We start from the raw sequence: 20,245 nt of genomic DNA on the forward strand, positions 1-20,245 counted from the left end.
CGGGAGCTGTTGTTTTCGTCGCTCTCCTGATGGCGTCATCAGACTGACCTTCTCAGTCTCAGCGGCCCCGTCGCTCGTCCTGGATCGAGACGAGACGAGGACCTTGAATTAGATTTTCTGCCATTTGTTGTATTACAGACAGATACACATAACCATGCCCACAACGGTGGAAGTTCCTTCTTTGCAGGAGCTGAATGTGGACGACGTGAGTAGCCATGGACATATGTGTGGCTTGAATGAAAATAATAGAAAGACAGATCATGCTAAAGGCTAAAGCTAGCCGCTATGTCGTTTCAGATATAGCACGTAGCCTTCAACTTTTCTACTGTCGTTACCAGCCTTCACAGGGGTAAAAGTTAGCGATACAATATAAACACATAATATACTCTCCAGTATCTGTTTCTGGGAGGAAATAGCCACCGTGGCAACATTAGTGAGCGTTAGAGGAATCAAAATACATTATCAATATAGGTTATAGCGATCATTATCTCTATGGAAAGTTGTATCGCATTCTTCTGTGTCCTCATAATCTTTTTAACTGATCCCTGTGATAGCAGAAGTGTTACAATCCTCTGACCAGAATATATTCGCAATGTTATGTGGCTCCTTGGACTTGTCCTTGGAAGTCAGGTGTAAGCTGGCAGCAGTTTGTTTTCCCCCAATAATAAATATGGGAGTATCAATGATCTTTTAAACCGTATGTGGCAGGTGATAGTTTCTTTTAAGTGCAATAGTTCGGTTAATTGTCTCAGTATTACCGTGTTATACACAATGTCCTTAACTTATCACCTCTAACTCCATTATGTTGTGTTCTTTTATAGCTGAGGTATAACTGGTTTAGTATTGCAGAGGACCTCTCAATAGTTTTTTAACCATAAAGATAGGAAGATGTGAAGAAATATACTTTAGTTTATTCACATTGTCAGCATTAAGTATAGAGTGTTAGACTAGAATTTGAGTAAAGTATCAGAATTGCAAAGTATTTGCATCACTTCTGCGGTGAAGGGACCTTTAGAGATCAGACCTGCTGTATATCCTTCTGAAATGCAGACACCTGGAAACATGCTTGTAGTTTGGACTGCAAAGAGAGCAAAGTCTATTTTTTTTAAAGTCATTTTCTGTAATACACAAGTCAGAATATATAACTCATAGGCTGTATATGACATGCTCAGTTAATCTACACTGAAACGTGTAGTGTTATTAAGTTAAGTGTGTTTAGTATAGCATCTGTCAGAAGAGCCTCACAAGAGTAAAACTTGTAAAAAAATCAACTATAAAAACTGTTGTTTTGTAAAACAATAAAATATAAGACCTTAAAAACACACCAAATTACAAATACTAGAAAGCACAATGTGAGACAAAGGCCAGTTTGAATGAATTAGTCTAGTCAGTTGCCTTTTTAAAGGTGTCAACAGTGACTACATAAACAGTTTACCTAAATATGTATATATTTATAATATATATATATTTTACGAGTCTCTTGTTATCCATGTCTGTCCAGATTAATGTGTCATCTGCAGTGCTGAAGGCTGCTGCCCACCATTTTGGCTCCCAGTGTGACAAACCTAACAAGGAGTTCATGCTCTGCCGCTGGGAGGAGAAGGACCCGAGGAAATGTCTAGAAGAAGGGAGGAAAGTCAACGAGTGTGCACTCAACTTCTTCAGGTAAAGGACAACAGGGTTTTCAAAGTCTTTGGTGCCATATACTTTTGGATTTACATAGACACCACTTCTCAAACAATCATCTAAGAAGGTCTTTACCTCATATTGTATAGATTGTAAGAAAATAGTTAAAAAGACTGATGAGATGAAATGTTGATATGAAGCAGGAGATGTTCTCATGTTATTTAACAGAGTGAAATCAAATCATTGATCTAAATGGAGTGAGTTTTCAACCCTTATATTTTTTACACACCATGGTGTTGCGTAGTGAGTCTTTTCAACGAGCATATATCATTTTTCAGAGATGATGGCTGCCACACTGGTGTCATCTGCAAAACTGAACAGTTTGCTTGTGGTCAGAGAGGGATTGAAGATGTGGCTTAACTCTGGAGCCAGCTGGAGGGTGCAGTGTTTGAGTCAAACCCTGGTTTAAAAGTGGTTTGTGGTCAGTTTTTGAATTTTATCCTCTGTGATGGATGTGGATAGAAAATATACTCAGAGGTTGAATATACTGCTGTTTTCAGAGGTTACCATGATTTCCATTCCATACAACGATTTCCATTCTGTTGGCTTTTGTCAGAAGTGGGATGTAGATGCCAGTGTTCCCCTTGTCAAGTAGAAGAATTTGCAATTCAAAACTAAAGGAGTAAAGTAAAAGAAGGTTGCACTTATGTTCCAGTGCACTGTCTGGGAGTAATGTCAGCAAACAGATTAAATTAAGAAGAGTGATGATAACTTGGTGATTGTAGTCATACCATAAACCTAGGAAAGACTGCTTCGACTGAGTGCACTGAACCATGAGTAGTAAACTGTTGTAGTTGGATGAGATGATTTTCGCATTGTTTAAAATATATTTTAGGTACGGCTGAAATTAATTATTTTGTATAACAGTTTTCATGTTTTTGTCAATGTGAAGGAAAAAAAACACCAAAATACCCAGAAAAAGAGAAACATATATATATATATATATATATATATATATATATATAGACAAGAATAAAACCCTGCTCATTGGGGTAGGCTGTCGATGGGACCAGACTTACACAAGTGTGAGTGTATGATGGTTTAGAACATGAATGCCAACAACAGGTTTTTGGTCAAAGTTTCAATTACAATGACCTTTAGTAGGTATAATTACTGTAACTTCCCTTTGTGCGTATTGAATGTATTGTATTCAATGAGATCTGTTTAAGGTGTAAATGTGATTGGGATAAATTAGACTTGATTTTCTCTATGTAGTCAATACTTTACAATACTTTTTAGGGGTGTCACTATCTCAGCTATAAGGACGCTTTGCTCTCTCACGCGCTGCATTGATAGTCACATAAACACAGACACGCCCACGCAGACACTCTCTAGAGCGCAGTCTTATATGCGGGACACTCCCGAAACTTCTGGGAGAGTTGGGATGTCTGCACTAAAGCATTAACTAGTGCTATAGGGGTATTTGTAGCACCAAAGATGCTACTGTTAGGATACAGTTAGGACACTGTTAGGAAAGTTAAGACACTTAATTGTTCAGTGATGGCTATGGATATGGCTGTTTTAATTCAGGTTTTGTTTTATTGTGAACTTGAATATCATCTAATATGAAGAGTGCACACTGTAGTTACAAAAGGGTCACTAGATGATTCTTTTGTTTGCAGTAAGTTTCCAATTGACTGCTGAAACAAGTAATACTAAACTTTTACATATTCCAGTGCAGTTGACTTATAGTCATACATGTTTTCTGTATTTTTATGGCCATGGAATAATCCTATCTTTTTTTCTTCAGATTCTCAACAACCATTTGTTATCTTGACATAAATCAGAGAATAAATCATCAACTAGTGGTGACCAAAGTAGAACACATTCATGTCACGCTTTACTTTCTCAAATCAGTGGTTGCAGCAAGGGCTGTTAATGTTAAAATGTCTTAACTATGGAGTCTATTGTGTCTTTAAAACTGCAAATGAAGGCTATTTGAGGAAGTGGTCTGGGGTTTTTCACTCTTAACTGCTGTGTCTGTGTTTACTGAAGGTTTTAGTCAGAGCCTTGGTCATACCCTGATGCCCATGCAGTAACTAAGGTGCTTTTGTGTGTTTTTCTGTGTGCATGTCCCTCAAACACGTTGTGTTTTTGGTTCTCAAAAAACACATGACCTCCAATTCAAAACCAGAAACAAACAACCAGCACTAGTCTGGCCCAAAGATAAACTGAGAGTTATTATGAAAGACCAATACTTGTAATTGTTATAATGAGGAGCGATTTCAGGAAAGTTGTAATTGCACCCGGGACCTGGTTTGATTCTTAGGTGCTTCTTGCAACTTCCAGCCATCGTTAGGAGCATTTGTTAAATTCTCAGAAATTTTGAGAAAACTGACTAGTCATGAACCATAATTGGATGAAAGGTCCTAATGTGGTTTTGAGTCAGAATCCTTAATTAAAGCAGTTCTGACACAAAGGATGAACTATGAGTCATTATGAGTCATCTCTTTAAACATATTTTCATGCATTTTAAGGGAACAGCACAATCTCATGCACAGCAACTGGATCTTCTGGAATAAATTAATCCTACTCTTGCATATTTGACCATGACTCAAATCTCTGTTTGTACTGTGCTTTCTAGGCAAATCAAGGGGAACTGTGCCGAGTCCTTCACAGAGTACTGGACCTGTCTGGATTATACGAACCTGCAAGAACTGCGCTATTGCCGTAAGCAGCAGCAATCCTTCGACAGCTGCGTCCTTGATAAGCTGGGATGGGAGAGACCTGAGCTGGGAGACCTGTCTAAGGTGAGACTTGTGAGGGATTGACTCTGTGTTCTCAATGTGAGCAGCCCTGTTGATGAGCTCTATTCTTGCTGATTGTAGGCTGTGCAAGAGGCTCTGATTGCATCTGCATAGCATTCATACAGTTTTGAGCAGGCAAATCATGTACTTTTTGCTGCTTTGGTTTTTCATAAAATTGCCATTTTTAGAGGCTTGCATAACTCGCTGGCAAAAACTAATTTACTAATTAGGTAGCAACAGTCAAAACAACAGCGAAAACGGATCGTGACAATTGCTCTCTGGACTTTTATTTCTATAGTTTTCAAAATGGCACTTGCTCAAAGCTGGAATTCTTTGAATGGCTGTAATCAACTCTGGCTATTTTGCACTTGCCAGACAGAACTATTGTTCATTGAATCAAATCATATGAGCATGGAAACAAAAGGACAGAAGCCTGACAATCTGTTTACTATGAAAAATGTCCAGGTTGACCGTCCATACACTTGGTTGTGTTTCTGTGGTTGCTCAGCTGTATAACAAATGAAGACTGTTAATTATGCTAGAAATTGTGAGACATTTGGAACAAGGCTCAGAAAGAGAGGGGTATGATGTGACCCAGAAGTCATACAGAAATTGTGAAGAAGGGAAGGAGCAGGAAAGAAGATAAGGGATGAGATGAATAAAAAAGAGCTGTGGCGGGGACATCAATCACGATGTGAAGATCTGCAAAGGGGTTGAGGAGAACAGAGGACATGCTTTTTTTTTAAAGATTTCAGCAGTTTAGGGGGCACTAGAACCTGTGTACTTCAACCTCTGTGGTGCATAACTAGAGTTTCATTCCAAAAACACACAATGTTTTTATTGATTTGATAGTTTTTTGGCTTTTAAAGCATTGCTCTCCTATTGAAAAGTCTGTTTGCACATAATTTGATTGTCTGGTGTTACCAGACGACAAACTGTTTTATTTATTGTGTTTCAAGTCAATTACATGAATTAATCTCAAGAAGAATCAAATCAAGCCCTTTCAAACATTGCATCACTGAACTTGTGAATGTCCATCAAAAGTTCCATTCTTGCGCACATAATTTGAAAATGTGAATGACCACTGGTTAAAAAGTCATGTATTTTACACCATAAAACACTAAGCCATTGCATCAAAGAAAATATGTTTACACTGTCTGACAAGTCATAGCATGTATGTTTGTTGTCTTTTGTCAGGTGACCAAAGTGGCAACCTCGCGGGCCCTCCCTGAGAACCCCTACCACTCTCGCCCACGTCCTGAGCCCAACATGTCCGTTGAGGGTAAACTGGAGCCTTCCAAATACGGCAGCAGGTTATTCTTCTGGAACTGGTGAGGCAGCTCCAGAAAAGTCAGTCACCTTCCAAAGCCATGGGCTCTGTCCAATAACAGCCAGACATACACGTTACCTATTGTGCATAAAGATGCTGGTTTTAGTGCCTTTATCTGTGTACGGTACGAGGGGTTGCTTTTGGACAGGGCTCATGTCTCTTGAGCAGCTGTACCTCCAGCATCATCAAACATTGTGATTAAGGAAGGAAGGATGGATGTATGAACCATGTCCATGAATCCAAACTGCTTTCCTGAATACTTCTGTAAATGAAATAAGTGAACAAATGCAACATACTGTTATTATTGTTGTCAAATAAAAAAGAGATAAATTATAATATCTGTTTTTTTTTGTTATTAACTACACAACTACTAATAAGTAACTATTAAGAGTTAGTTGTCATTTGACAGGATTAAATGTTTAAAAAAAACAATCTATGATGCCAAACAAAGTCCCTTCAGTATTTGCAAATTGTAGGTAATGCCACAAAGTTTGCACATCTGTGTTTTGTCAGAGTGTGTATTGTCAGACTGATGGAGGGTTGAGGTTGGAGGTCAAGGTTAAGGGTCACTACCTGCAGCCAGAGAGAGCTGCTTCTGCTTCCTCCTTTTCTCCCAGCTCACTTCCTGCCTCTGACCTGCACTGGACGAAGACTAGAAGAGTCATTTGAGAGATGCACAGAAAGGACGTTATTGCTGCCCTCGCACACACACGCGTACACATGACCTTGAATGGAAGGAGATGAGAAGCCAATTCAAAAGACACGCTAGCCTGTGGAACATAGTGGGACTGTGCCAATGCTCACACACGTGTGCTCACGTACCACCGGGACATTGTCCAAGATCAAAGTTGCAGTTGAGCTACAATGTGAAGAGGGAGATCTGTTGCATGCAAGTGAAAAGCTCAGAGTTTATATATAAAATCAATACTTCATGAGTAGTTTTGATTTGACTTGCTCCATTACAAACGTCAGGCAGGTTGAGTCTTTAACCCCTGCCATGCGGTTGATTTCTATGGGGACCAATAGTAAGGCATGATTTGACAGCTTTCTCATACTCAAAAGCAGATATGTGGCCCAAGGGTGTTTGCATATGATGTAAAAACGTCTTATTTCAGCACACAAAAACAGTGAGGGAGGTCAACAGCTGTCTACTGACAGTCACTGATTTTATTCAGAATGTGTAAAAATACACTGTTGTTTTTGCTTATTCTAGATTGTAGCTCCCATTGAATGCACTGCATGTCCTCAACATTTTTCCCACAAGTTTCTTTTTATCCTACATATATCCAGTGAACCAGTCACTGCCAAAAACAACCATATATTTTCAGTGTGTACAGTAGCACCGTGTCTCTTTGCAGACATGAGTGTGCATGTCTCGGGTGTTTCTATAGGGCGTCGCTGACGGTCGCTGCAGAAATCCCCTCACAAGGTGTGGTCTGGACCTGCGGCTTGCACAGGAAACGTCTGATGGAACCTCTTCTGACCTGGACAGTGGGACAAAGGGAGGAGGGAAGAAGGGATGCAAAGAGGAAAGGACGTGTGGACAGAGGGGAACATGGAGGAGAAGGGGGCAAGAAGCAGAAGGGAGGCAAATAAGGAAGGAGGGGAACAAGGAGGTAGATGGAAGAAGTGATAAAGTAAGAGCATACATGAGAGAAGTTAAGGACAGAGAGTGAAGGACGGTGAAAGGGAACAAGAGGCAAAAAGTGAGATGCAGGAGGGCCAAGGTGAGGAGTGACTTGAAAGGAGAAGGGTGTGGTGGGGGGGCTCGGAGGTTGTTCAGTGGCTGGCGGCGAAGCCCCAGGGCTCGTGGCAGGCCCGTCTCCATGCGACTTGCAGGAAGCTGAGGGTCATCGTTGTTTGACACGGCACCACCACAGGAAATGGGCTCTGGCACAGGAAAGAAATACAATACAGGGCTTTCACGAAGCTACAGCCCGCCTGGGAGCCCGACGCGCTAAAATACTCAAACAACTCCACTTTTTCATAACACATGACTGTCAATATTCCCATTGTTCAGTGTCAGGTTCGACATAATAAAATTAATGTTTGAAGTGGTGATGAGCACCAACAGTCGTATAGCTGTCAGATTTTTTTCCCCTCTTTTTTTCCATCAGTCCACCGATGTGTGAAACAGAGGGTGGAGCTCAAGGGGTCAGAAAACTAAATTCTGATTGTCATTATTTCCTCAAACACATTTGTGATAAACAAATCTATTTATATATAGACAGATAAATATAAGATTGAGTGCTATGTGAAATCAGAAAACATGAATTTGCATGCTCTAGAATAAATAACCCCAAAATGCACTTCTCTTCCATGAGACGTCTGCTGTGCTGCATCCATACCTCCATTAAGAGCCCCTAACATGTGGGCACACTAGATTTTACATACTCTAAAATGTAGGTGTGTTTGATTTATTTATCTTGGTGCCATTTAGCTCTGTGATCTTTCAGGCTGTACATGTTGTTGAGTGCTGCTTTCATGTCTCCTCTCATCCCCTCATACTGCACAGGGTGGCTTTGAACTGGCATGCAGGTTGCTTTATATATAAAATACACACCCACCAGCCAGGTACGACCACTACATCCACAACCACCACTCCTGGAGATTAATAATCTGAGAGCTTCAAAAGTGAAAAGCTCACACACATGTACTCACGTACTCTGCACCAGACAGAGTTGTTTTTAATGTTTGTGTTTCCTGAGAGGAGCCATGCGGGTAAGTTTACATCTCAGCATTAAGAGTTCATGTTGGTGTGTTGGGTTTTGGTTCCACAACCTTCAAATAAAAAAAAAATTAAAAAACAACAAGAATGGTCCCACCAGAATTTATAACAGTGACATTAAAGAAACATGAAATAGTCCCAAATGGAGGTTATCACATCAAATGTGTTCTTGGTTAACTTTATGAAATGTTGTGTAATAGAGAGGAGTGCGATTTCACCATTTCACCATTTCACCATTACAGTCTACTTGTCCAGTTTAAAAACAGAGAAGCCTATGCACCACCACACCACTCATTATTTGCCAAATCCAGAGTTATGTGGATGATAAAATGCACTAAAGTTCTTTGGCTTTTCATTAAACGTGATGAAAGCTGTTCTTTGTACCTAACCAGGAGTGGAGTTTATTTGTTGTACTAATGCAAATTCAAATCAATGGGAGGCAACCAAGACTGCACACATTTAGATGTAAACACACAACATTGTGTTTCTTTTAAATAACCCCTATATTAACTTTTACCTTTTGATTGTTCTATTTATTGTGATCAATTACCCTCCTTCACTCTAGTAACATGTAGTATAGCAACTGTGATTAAGTGCATTGCTTAAGTGAAATTTAACAGAATATTTACATATAGCGTACCAGTCAAAAGTTTGGACACACTTTCCCATTCACATCAATGAGAAAGTGTGTCCAAACGTTTGACTGGTACTATATATATATATATATATATATATATATATATATGTACACACAGTGGTTTTCATAAGTCACTTTTGGGGTATTTACATAGACTTACATTCATTTCCTGGAGACTTACCCTAACCCTAACCTTTACCACTGACCCAAAAATTATAATTTTACCAATTGGTGATATGTCTTTTGTGCCCAACTGCACAAGCCATCACCAATCAACTGATCTCAAGTCTTGTATGTGTCCCTGAAAGTGATAAATGTCATACAGCTCATGATCACTTTTGGGTACATTACATGGAGTTATATATGCATGTCCTGGAGACTTATCCTAACCCTAACCTTAACCACTGACCCAAAACTTGGCGTTTTTTGCAATTAAGGACCCTGCTTTTGTCCCCAGTTGGGCAAGTCATACCCAATTAACTGGCCCTAAGTCTGAAATCTGTCCCCAAAAGTAGCTTATGACAGACCACACACATATACACATAACACCAAAAGCCCTCAAAGCCTAAAATCTGTATGGTGACAGAGTGATAACCATGACTTGTGTTTTGCATTCCAGCCAGACACGCTTCACAGCCGCTCTTTCACGCTGCAGTTTTGCCAAACGCCTCTGAATGCCGCTCTTAAGAAAACATTTAACAAATTTCATGGTTTCACTCAAGGTGTTAGCTGGTCAAAGACAAGACAGAGCAGGAGAACTCTCGCTTCATAGCACACTAATGAAGCCCACGTCAAGTCACACACTCAAAGACAGAAGCACACTGACACATGTGCATACAGATACACATTTGAACAAATGTGTTGTAAAAAAAAAAAAAAAAAAAAAAGACACATGCAAACATGCACATTAACAGTAGTGACTAATATCTCAACCATCATATATGATTCAATCTGCAACACATGGCTGACATTTTTCTTTTTAGAAATAAGAAAATAGTTTTTTTGTACTGTAAGGATTTGAGTAGTATTCAAAATGACTCTGCCAAGACATTAGGAGAGATTTCTGAGGGCTCAGCTAACTCTTCAGTCTGTTTACTCCACATGTTTAAAAATAAAACTCCAGGCATTTATTTTCACTGCATGTTTATTCTGTGGTATCTGAGCAAATGGACTAATGTAAAGTATGTGATGAAATGAGATGTCGAAATGATGGCTCAGGCTGTTGTCACACAGCTTAACACTCAAGAAGTTGTGGTCTAGGAGCCATACAGGACACTGTTTATTTGTCTGCAGGTGTGTGTGTTCATGCATGAGCCTGTTTGTGTACATGTGTTCAATGTGGGTGTATGATGGATATAAAGTGCTTGCAGCCTTAAGTGTGTCTGTTTGTATGTGTGCACATTTGTACATGTATGTACTAGTAAAATTCATACGTGTATGTGTGTGTGTAACGCTGTGTAAATGTGTGTTTCTGCAGCTCCTTCTGGGCCAGCCTGTGTTTATCTTGGCCCGATCCCAGACCTTCATCACTTCTCTGCTGATAGCTCCATTCCTCCATCCCTCTGTCCCTCCGGCTATTTACAAGTCTACCGCAGACTGCCTTTCCCTGCGTGCCAACATCCAATCCTTTTTCTCTGCTCTGCTCTCTTCTGCTCTCCTCTCTTCTCTTCTCCTCTCCTCTCTCCTCTTCTCTCCTCTCCTCCTTTTAAACTGTTGTCATTTGCCTTGTGTTGCAGTGCTCTCCCTCAAAAAACCCTCTCTGTCTCTTCTTCTTTGCCAAACAGAGTAGAACTGGCTGGAGAGTATACTGTGAGCACATCCACCCTTTATTTCATTCTTTCCTTTGTTTGACTGTTTATGTGAAATAGACTTTCTTGGTTCTGTGTAGAGAAAAACCTAACTATTCATAAAGTGAACTATCATTATTTGGTGTGGACTTGCAAACAATGTGATCTGTGTATTATTACAGTTCCCATAATTAGATGATCATGTTTTGTAGTTTTGTAGTAGATGATTATGTGTTATATGTAGTGTTACTGTTAAAATGATAATACAAACATTTTGTTTTTGCACCATTATTCACCAACTACTAAAATGAGTAACAGCTAAAAGCTTGGGTATAATACACTTGAAAAGCTCAAGTGTTACTAATAGCATTAACTATGCCTCAGTTCTTTTCATCCTTAAATCGTCAGTTTCATTATTTTGTCACAATGTCTTCTGTTAAAAATGACTTATTTACTTATTGTTATTTTTATGTCTGTAATTTAATTAGACTATCACAACATCTTTTATTCACAAATATCATATGGTATGATAAAAACAGCTGGTAATTGTAGTTTTCTGTCCCATTTTGTGTGCCTTAAACTATTGTAAAAAGTCAGACTGACAGTCTTAGTTAATGATCCAAGGTGTTTATTGAGTCACAAGTTTTGATCCTTCAGGAATCTTGATCAGTAAATCATATGAGCAGTATTTGTCAAGTCTTTTTGAAAGCTGACCACTGAAATGACACATTTGATCTTCCTTTCGAAGTGGTGTTGAGCGAACTTCACAATTTTTCAAGTCTGTCTTATAAACACAGTCAGGTGCTCATGTCAACAATGAAAGATATTTGAAGAATGAAAGATTGATGTTCCCTCACTGTAATCATTCCTTCTGTTCATACTGGCTATAAAAATTGAAATGTACTTTGAAAATGCAAAAATGCATTTAAACGTTTATCTGAAGCTTAGGTGAGGCTTGAGCAGTCTGAGTGTCATATCAAGTAGATTGCTGCCACATTTACTGTCTTTTTAGCATCAAATTCCTTCTTTGTATTTCCTCAGACAGTGTTCCCCTGTAGTAACAAAAAGAGAGACTTTGGTAATAAAGCAACAGTGGCATTGTCAAGTCTCACAGCAGTCAAGTCTTACTTGAATCCAAGTCCTACAGCTCTGCTGAGGAGTGAGGACAGATGCTTTTGGGATAATTGCTCCTTGTCACCAAAGTTAAAAACTTTCCTTTAATAATATTGTCTCATGACTACTACTTAACTCAAATCCAACATGACTTAAAGTCACCTCAGACTCACTTTGCCCTTGTCACCTCATATTAACAGTTTTTTGACAGTATTGCAGCATCAAAGGGGCTTTTATTGAAGGATAAATCCATGCATAAGCCTTCTATATGCATACTCATTTAAGCAGACCAGCTGACATGCATTCACACACACATACACACACTGAACTCCAGCCAGCAGTTATAATCCTGCTAGTAGCCAGAGTTGACTTATTCCCATGCGCTGGGAAGCTGATGTCGTCGTAATGCTGTTGTTCTTGTGGTTTCTGCAAGGTATACTGGAGCATTCCTTCACCATGTGCTCATCTAAACAGTGCTAGTTAAAAAGGACACACAGCGGCTCAGGCTACACAGTTGTGGCGGGGCTCCTCTGGGTGGCTCCTATCTGACAGAGGGCTCAGAGAGTTTTGGGTTTCCTACGCATGTCAAGGTAGGTTAGCCGTTCCCAGCATTGGGCCGTTCTGAGGCCCTGGTGGGCTATCACTCACAACTGGCCCTCCCGTCTCTCGCGCTGGAAACCTCTTTCCCTCCCTCCACACCCGCCTCCCACCCACCACCTCGCCTATACTGACGCACAAGCTGTCCTCTGGCTGTCATCCCTGGTTTTACATGTCAGGTTTTGCCCTTTTTCCCTGGTCTGTGTCTCTCAGACCTTACATCCCCCTCTGTCTTGCTCTCTGTTTTCCACTCAGATCATGGTGTGCCAGAGAACGCTCCTCACTTGTCATCTTTAATTTTTTCTCTCCGCCCTAATATGGATTAAAGCAAACCCTTGCAATTCTCTAATTGTCTGCAGTCCATAATAAGCCATAGGGAGAGGAAGATTTCTGGCTATTTTGAAACACGTTTTGTTTTTTCCTGGAAACATCATCCATGCTGAGGCTTCAGCCCATTCATGGTAAACATCTTTCAGAGACAATTAGTGAAATTGTATTTTAAATATTTTTTTATTTGATAAATCAAATTTAAAGTTAGCCAAGCTGAAAAAAAGCTGCTAAAAATAAATCTCACTTCTCGGTCCTCTCTGCTGTGTTGTCTTGTTTGGGTCACTGTAAGGAAGCAAGAAAGAGACAGTCCAGTCCTCCCATCTCACTCGTCCACACCTCAACACATAAATAATCACAGCACTTCCAGGTTTACCTAGTCCGCTAGCATCTTGCACTACACAAGCCGAGTTACAACACCATTGCTTAATTGTGAATGCAGGCAGTTTGTGAGTCAAAACTAAAATAACTTTTTGCAAAAGAAAAATAAACTGACAGGGATTTTTCCTGAGAGGAAACCTTTAGTTTACTATATGACATGTTTCTTAATAGTGCTAAAGTGTTCAGTGTTCTTTAAATAAACAATGTGGAGTTTTGCATAGTGGGGCATGAAAGAATGCAGGAGTCTCGCTGCCCTTCTCACACATGTCAGCAATTTGGCTGCCTTGTGTATTTTGGATGTTGAAAAAAAGGAACATTTCAAAGTAAACGAAAGAAGGAAAGTCTTATCCGCCTGGCAGCTGCGCTCTGGACCAAATTGCTTTCAGCTGATGCGCTGCAGCTCAAACTTGCTTGGGTAATGTCAAGTTATGCATTGCAATACTGAGAAAACAACACAGACAAAAAATAAATAAGAAGCGAAAGAAATGCTGGAAAGTTCCAGTGCTTATTCAGGCAAAGCCCACAAACCCTCAACATGCAGACATGCTTATGGACATTGTTTTTTAAATGTGTTGTTTTTCATTTTTTATTTAATCTTCATTTAACTGAGTAGTCCTGCTGAAAGTCAAACATTAGAGATGTAAATCAGTGTTGCATTTTACATTTTTAATAGTTGTGTAACTCACAGAGAGACAAGCTGAGGAAGAGTCAAAACATCTATGGGTGTGGGATGATGATGCTGATGAAGGTTTTCATGATAAAAACAAATCAAAAAAGAACCTACTGTATAGAAGTTACAGACATACATACAAGATTGGAGAAAATCCTTCATCTACAGTGCTTCCCACTCATCACTGTCCTGGAAACAAGGATAATGATAATATAATTTATGTCATACGTTACGTTGTGTGACTACATGCTGGCGTCTCCAGCTACCTAACAAACACAGACTGCACGCCAGCACAAACAAACGTGCGGGCAAACAAATGAAGGCGCAAATCAAGAATTATGAAGGATTTGTTTTTAGTTTCAGCTCACAGGCGTGCTTACACAAATACACAGAAATATTAAATCTTCCAGCACATCAATAAAACCCACAAATCACAAACGCACTGAAAATATACAGTTAATTTTTTCCATCTTCAGCACAGGTTTTCTCGCTCCAACAGATTTTCAGCTGGTTTGAAAAAATAAAGTTGAGGTTTTACACACACAGAAGAGTCAGGACATTTCCTTCAGTGCACACACTGTCATCAAACTCATTTGTGAATTTCATTTTAAATGTTCACTCCACTATCACCTTTAATAATCATAGTCATGAACATTTTTCTTCTCCTCTACAGTGCTGTTTCTGTTTGGTGTTTCTCTAAGGAAACATCTAACTGAGGTGTTTCCCTAAATTTCCCTCGCCAACAGTCCAGCGGTCCAACCTGCTGTTACTTGAGTTAAGTGCACCTTTCAGGAGCCGTAGGGAGTAATGATTTGTAATAAACTTAAATATGCTCAGGGGGGCAATACGGGTTTTAAAAGACATCTCTAAACCAGAAATCATAGCTTGCATGATAGCAGTTTATATTATATTATTTCCTTGTATTTAAAGGCAAGTTATACTGTTTCTCAAAAAATTTTACTTTTCAATTATACCCCTTTTCTCAGATGCTATACCAACTTTTTGGCCTTTTATTGTCTTCTGCTTATGCTTCCTTTTTTGCCATCCTCTGGCTGTCTCATGACTGAGAAGGCACAGGCACATTTTGACTGTTTTATCTCAGTATTCTAACTCCGACAAAACATTTCCCCATGAAGAGTCGCCACCTGCACATCCGTGATTCTTTCAGCAAAAACAATATTTAACTTGAAAAAAAAAATGGAGACCTTGGTCCTGGCCAGCTAAACCAACCGTTGCAGTCTGAGTTCTGTTGTGTGACAAGAACACAACAGGTTCACTTGCGTCTCTGCTCTCTCCCAGCCTCGGCTCTGTTTACATTCTCCTGGCAGGGTGATCTGGAAGTGTTTGGCTCAGCTCTGCACTCACTGGGAACTATCAGACAATTCACATTTTAAACTATTTTGATATTGGCTCTGTGGAGAGTTGCCGTTTCCCTGAGAACATGACTTGCCTCTGGGCTCTGGGGCCCGCTGCACCGCCAGAAGAATAAACAGAGGGGAGGGAAGAGAGAGAGGCGGGGATAGACAGAGAGGGTGATGGGAAGAGAGAGAAAACGACCAGTGTGTTCCTCACACTGTGAATACACTTCTACAGTAAAAACAAATAAGTTATAAAAGTATAAAAACACTTTCTGCTGCATACACTCCTCAAGATTGCATAGTTCTGAGGATGAATTCACAGTCAAAAGGCTGCACTGATGAAATTGAGGTTGTAGATGATTGATTAAATTCCTCATATTGGTCCCCGGATGGAAAAAATGCAGATATACTATAAATAGAAAAGTACAGAGACCATACTTGAGGAGAACAGAGATTAAAATGATTGTACTGTATTTGCTACAGAGAGCTCCGGGGTCGGGTTTTTCTGGTGAGTAGCTGGCTCTTGTGTTGAGGTTAGAGGTGCTGGAATTAGAGGGGGAAACCTTCAGCCTGTGTTAATTAGGTGATAGTTATGTTTCACCCTGCCCATGCAGTGCCTGAAGCTGTGTGTGGGAATATGTGTGTGTCTGTGTGTGTGTGTGTGTGTGTGTGTGTGTGTGTGTGTGTGTGTGTGTGTGTGTGTGTGTGTGTGTGTCCATACAGGAGGATTTTATAGGGATAACTTGCAATAATGTAAAACATTGAAGTATAAAATCAAAATCCAATAAAACTTATAATGTTCAACTTTTATTTAACTCAGTGATGAATTGTGTCAAATTACTGAATGAAAGTGTTTTTCAGCCACTGTTGATTGGTTAATACGACTAAAAACTTATACATGTGGTGATATGTGGAAATGTGAAATGTACTTAAGAGTTACTTTTTCCCCATTTAATGCTATTTTATACTTCTACTCAATTCATTAAAAAAAATTGTATTTTTCACTTTACTACATTTATCTCACAGGTGTAGTTACATCTTATATTAAGGTTTGACATTCACATTTGATGGCCCGTTTATAAAATATGATGCATTGGTGTCAAAGAAACAACCTAAAAGTATATAAAGCAGTTCAAATGAGCTCAAGTTCAAATGCATAAATAACAATGATCCAATAATAGAACTCTGATGAGGGCCATTCTGTCTGATGAGTGTTTTATATTTGATACTTCAAGTATATTTTGCTGATAATACTTTTATCTAAGTAAAATATTGAGTGCTGGACTTTTGATACAGTGAGCATTTGTGCTACTTTTACTTAAATATAGGATCTGAACACATCTTCCACAGCAGATAATCAGTAATAATATTATAATGATAGTAGGCTATCAATGACTCTGACAGGAGATGTAACGTGTTACTTTAAATAGCACATTATAATATTTATTTGCTTTTACTTCAACATTTGAATACACTACCTGTAATGGAATATTTTTATATGGTGTTATTGTTACTTTTATTTCAACAAAGTATTTGAATTCTGGTTAATCACTGGTGTATGTGCATATGTTTTTGATGGAATATGTGTTGTATTGCGATAAGTATGTATCTAATTTTGATATGTTGTCCTTAGAGATGCAATGCCTAGTCAATTAATCCATTAGTAGATGAACAGGAAACAAATTGCCTATAAATCTATTTTGCTTATCAAATGATAATTTTTAGAAAAGAAATTTCCAAATTCTCTGATTCAAGCTTCTCAAATGTGCTTATTGCTTGGTTTATTTAGTCTTCTCTGACAGTAAACTAAATATATTTGGGTTATATGGACTGTTGGTCAGGACAAAATACATTTGAGGATGTCATCTTTGCTTTTGGTGAACAGTGATTGACATTTTTATTATTCATCATTGATTTGGACTTGGTTGTCCTATTTTTTGAGACTGTCCTCCTTTGCCACATTGTATATGTTTTATGCATTTATGTAACATTGAAAACTATTAAAGCTGCCACACATGCTGCTAATTACTTGTCAGCTGCTTGTTTTACTTGCAATTATGATTTACAGTAGTTGCTATAATCACCTGTGACAGTCCTGACAAGAAACAAACATTATGAGCTGTTGTGCTAAAGTGTTTTTTTTTTGTCCATTTTTGGACATCCACACGTAGATTGTTGAGTGGTATACATATTTCTAATGTGTTGCTAACGGTGGACTCAAAAACCTTCTGGCCAATCAAGCGGCCCACCTTCTCTGCTTCATGTTCAAATGACCTATTAGCCAAATGTGTTTATTCAGTGTTTAGTCACTATTACCCTCAGTATGATCCCTGCACTAAAGGGCTAATGGCTGAAATCCCCCCCCAAACCCGACTTCACCGTAAAATAATTGATCACATGTGAGAGCAACTGGCACGCGTTTCCTCTTGTTTTCCTAAAGAGGTGATATCATGCGGTCAGGCTGCTTGTTCGTCACCAAGATAGCGTGATTGTTTCCGGTACTGAAGAAAGAAAAGAAAGAAGGAAAAAGAGAGATGGATGAGAGGGCAATGTGGTTCTCAGTGAGGCACTGCAGCATTAAATCACACATCAAATTATTTGGTGTTATCGCTCGAAGTCCGGCAAGCACAAAACTACCCCCCCCCGGAACAAAGCCAAAGTCAGAACATGATTTATTTTATGAGCTGTTTTACTTTTCAAATACTCTGTCATTACATTGGCAGGAAATTGTTCTTTATCAAAAACTAAACTATGCAGCTGAATTTATACCTCTAAAGTATATCTTCCGGAGATAAAGTCTTAGCTGCAGGGATTTATTTATTCTTTTTTTTTGTCCCTGAAACATAAAATTAGATGAAGAGTTTAGGTGAAAAGATCTTTTTTTTTTAAATGTTCTTTTGAACTTTCCCTTCTAGTCACCAATTTGAGATGTTTGACTCCTATTTGCCATTCAGACTAAAATATCCCCTCATTTATTTCAGGCGTTGTAGCTTTCAAAAAAGTTTGTGGTAGATGTGCACATCCAGAGAAAGAAAACAGGTGCTGGACCAAATAACAAATGTGTAAAAGCAAGAAAAAAGTCCATACACTGAAGCTCCCAGTGCAGGTAGATTTAATAGGAAACCACCACCAGTAATGTTTCAAGCTCAATGCTCTTCTTCAGATTGATTTGTTGTAGCTTTAAAATCTAGCCTGACCAGTCAAAAACCAGCAAATATTTTACCTTCAAATTGGTAGTGAATACAGAGATTCAATCACTGATTTTGCAGCAAAATGTCAAAGAAAGCTTAATTGATTTTGCATTTGGATGTCCATTAATATTGTGTGTCTGAATTTGTTCTTATTCATTCTGTGCATCCCACGAAACACTACTAACCTGAGCTTTGTATGTGTGTGTGTGTGTGTGTGTGTGTGCAGTACATGAAGCGACATATGCATGAAACTTTTTTGCATGTGTGTCCCCTATATGTTACATTTACCTAAACTGCTGCTCTCTCTTTTTCCTGCTTCACTTTGACAAATTTGCGTTTCCAGGAAGCCTCTGAGGTCAGCCCAGCATCTGTTGCTACTTAGGTCCACTTGCACACGCACACACACACACACACACACACACACACACACACACACACACACACGCACACAACTCACATGCATGGTGCAGGAGCTGCTTTGTATAAGTTACTGAGAAACTGAGACCCAATCAGACATGAAGGCGTGTTTAAAGTTCCCAAAGTGACTTTAAAGAGGAGTCCAGTTCTAGACCTTCTGTATAAAGGGTGTATGTGAAGGAAATGGTCCATTATTTTTAAATCATCTATATTCGAAATATAAAACAATTTTAGCCTTATAGCCTTAAAAACATTGGACATTTTCCTGAAGCTTTTTTTTTTCTCAAATGAAGGCTCCATGACATGTCTTATTCTACTCTCACTATGTTTTCTTCTTTATGTGAAAGATTACAATCATGCAGGATGTTCACCCCTGAGGCCTGGCTCAAAGCGAACACTACACCTGGATAGTTACATTGGCCTCACCGGTCTGGCCAAAGCCGTCCACTGCATCAGCCCTTCAAGCATTTAACTCTGTCAGTTCTCATTCCCTTTCATTCACATCTCTTCGCCCAAAACCACATTCATGACCAAACATGGCCTGATCCCATCAAAATGATGCTTCAGAGTACCTCAGTGAAACCCTCGGATACTTCCATGATACCACAGCGATGGCAGCAAAGAAGAAGAAGCCCATTTTGCTTTCATGGTTTCTGGAAGGGGAATGAGGAGACACCGAGCAGAGAGATGAGAGAAGCCAGACATCTAGAAAAGATCTACGAGGAAAAGGGGTTTCTGTTCTCGGTTTGGTCTCAAGCCACAGGAACTGGGCTTCACAGCCAAGTCCCCAAGCAGAACCGACGTAACCTCAGTGGGTTAAATGGAACCCAGAACCGCAGATCGCAGACCTCTGTCTCGGTATGCAGAGGGGTCTGGATTCCAGTCAAACCTCATGTTTGTTTTTTCCACATTTGTGCCATGAAGAGAAGCACGTACATATTTAAATTGATGTTTTATTTGATAATTCAAGCACAAAACACAGGTCAGTTCACCATTTTTCACCTGTGGATGAAAAAGTAAGGACTACCTCAATATTTATTATCAAAGTGATGTGTTGTCTAGCTGATGATTACCTCTGTTCATGTTTAACAGTTAAAACACTCTTTACTTACGTACCTATTACTGTCAGGCTTTCAGGTTAGACAATTAAGTCAAAATACTCTCTGATGAATTCTGATGTATGAAAATAATGGATGAGATAAAGGTGTCTAATATTTTTTTTCTATCAGGACACCTTTGAGCATTATTTCATTGTTGTGCACTTATTGAGAATGAT

At 39.2% G+C, this 20,245-nt stretch overlaps 1 protein-coding gene across 1 annotated transcript; it reads left to right on the plus strand.

Annotated features, from left to right (window-relative positions):
• The first annotated feature begins 39 nt into the window (after window positions 1–39).
• On the plus strand, window positions 40–6,099 carry ndufa8 (NADH:ubiquinone oxidoreductase subunit A8). The gene is made up of 4 exons (XM_053340456.1): window positions 40–205; window positions 1,502–1,665; window positions 4,271–4,436; window positions 5,631–6,099. The coding sequence occupies exons 1-4, from the start codon at window positions 155–157 to the stop codon at window positions 5,766–5,768; spliced, it is 519 nt and encodes a 172-aa protein (XP_053196431.1). The 5' UTR covers window positions 40–154; the 3' UTR covers window positions 5,769–6,099.
• The last annotated feature ends 14,146 nt before the right edge of the window (window positions 6,100–20,245 follow it).

Source organism: Scomber japonicus, chromosome 19 (assembly GCF_027409825.1).
Source record: "Scomber japonicus isolate fScoJap1 chromosome 19, fScoJap1.pri, whole genome shotgun sequence".
NCBI lineage: Eukaryota > Metazoa > Chordata > Actinopteri > Scombriformes > Scombridae > Scomber > Scomber japonicus.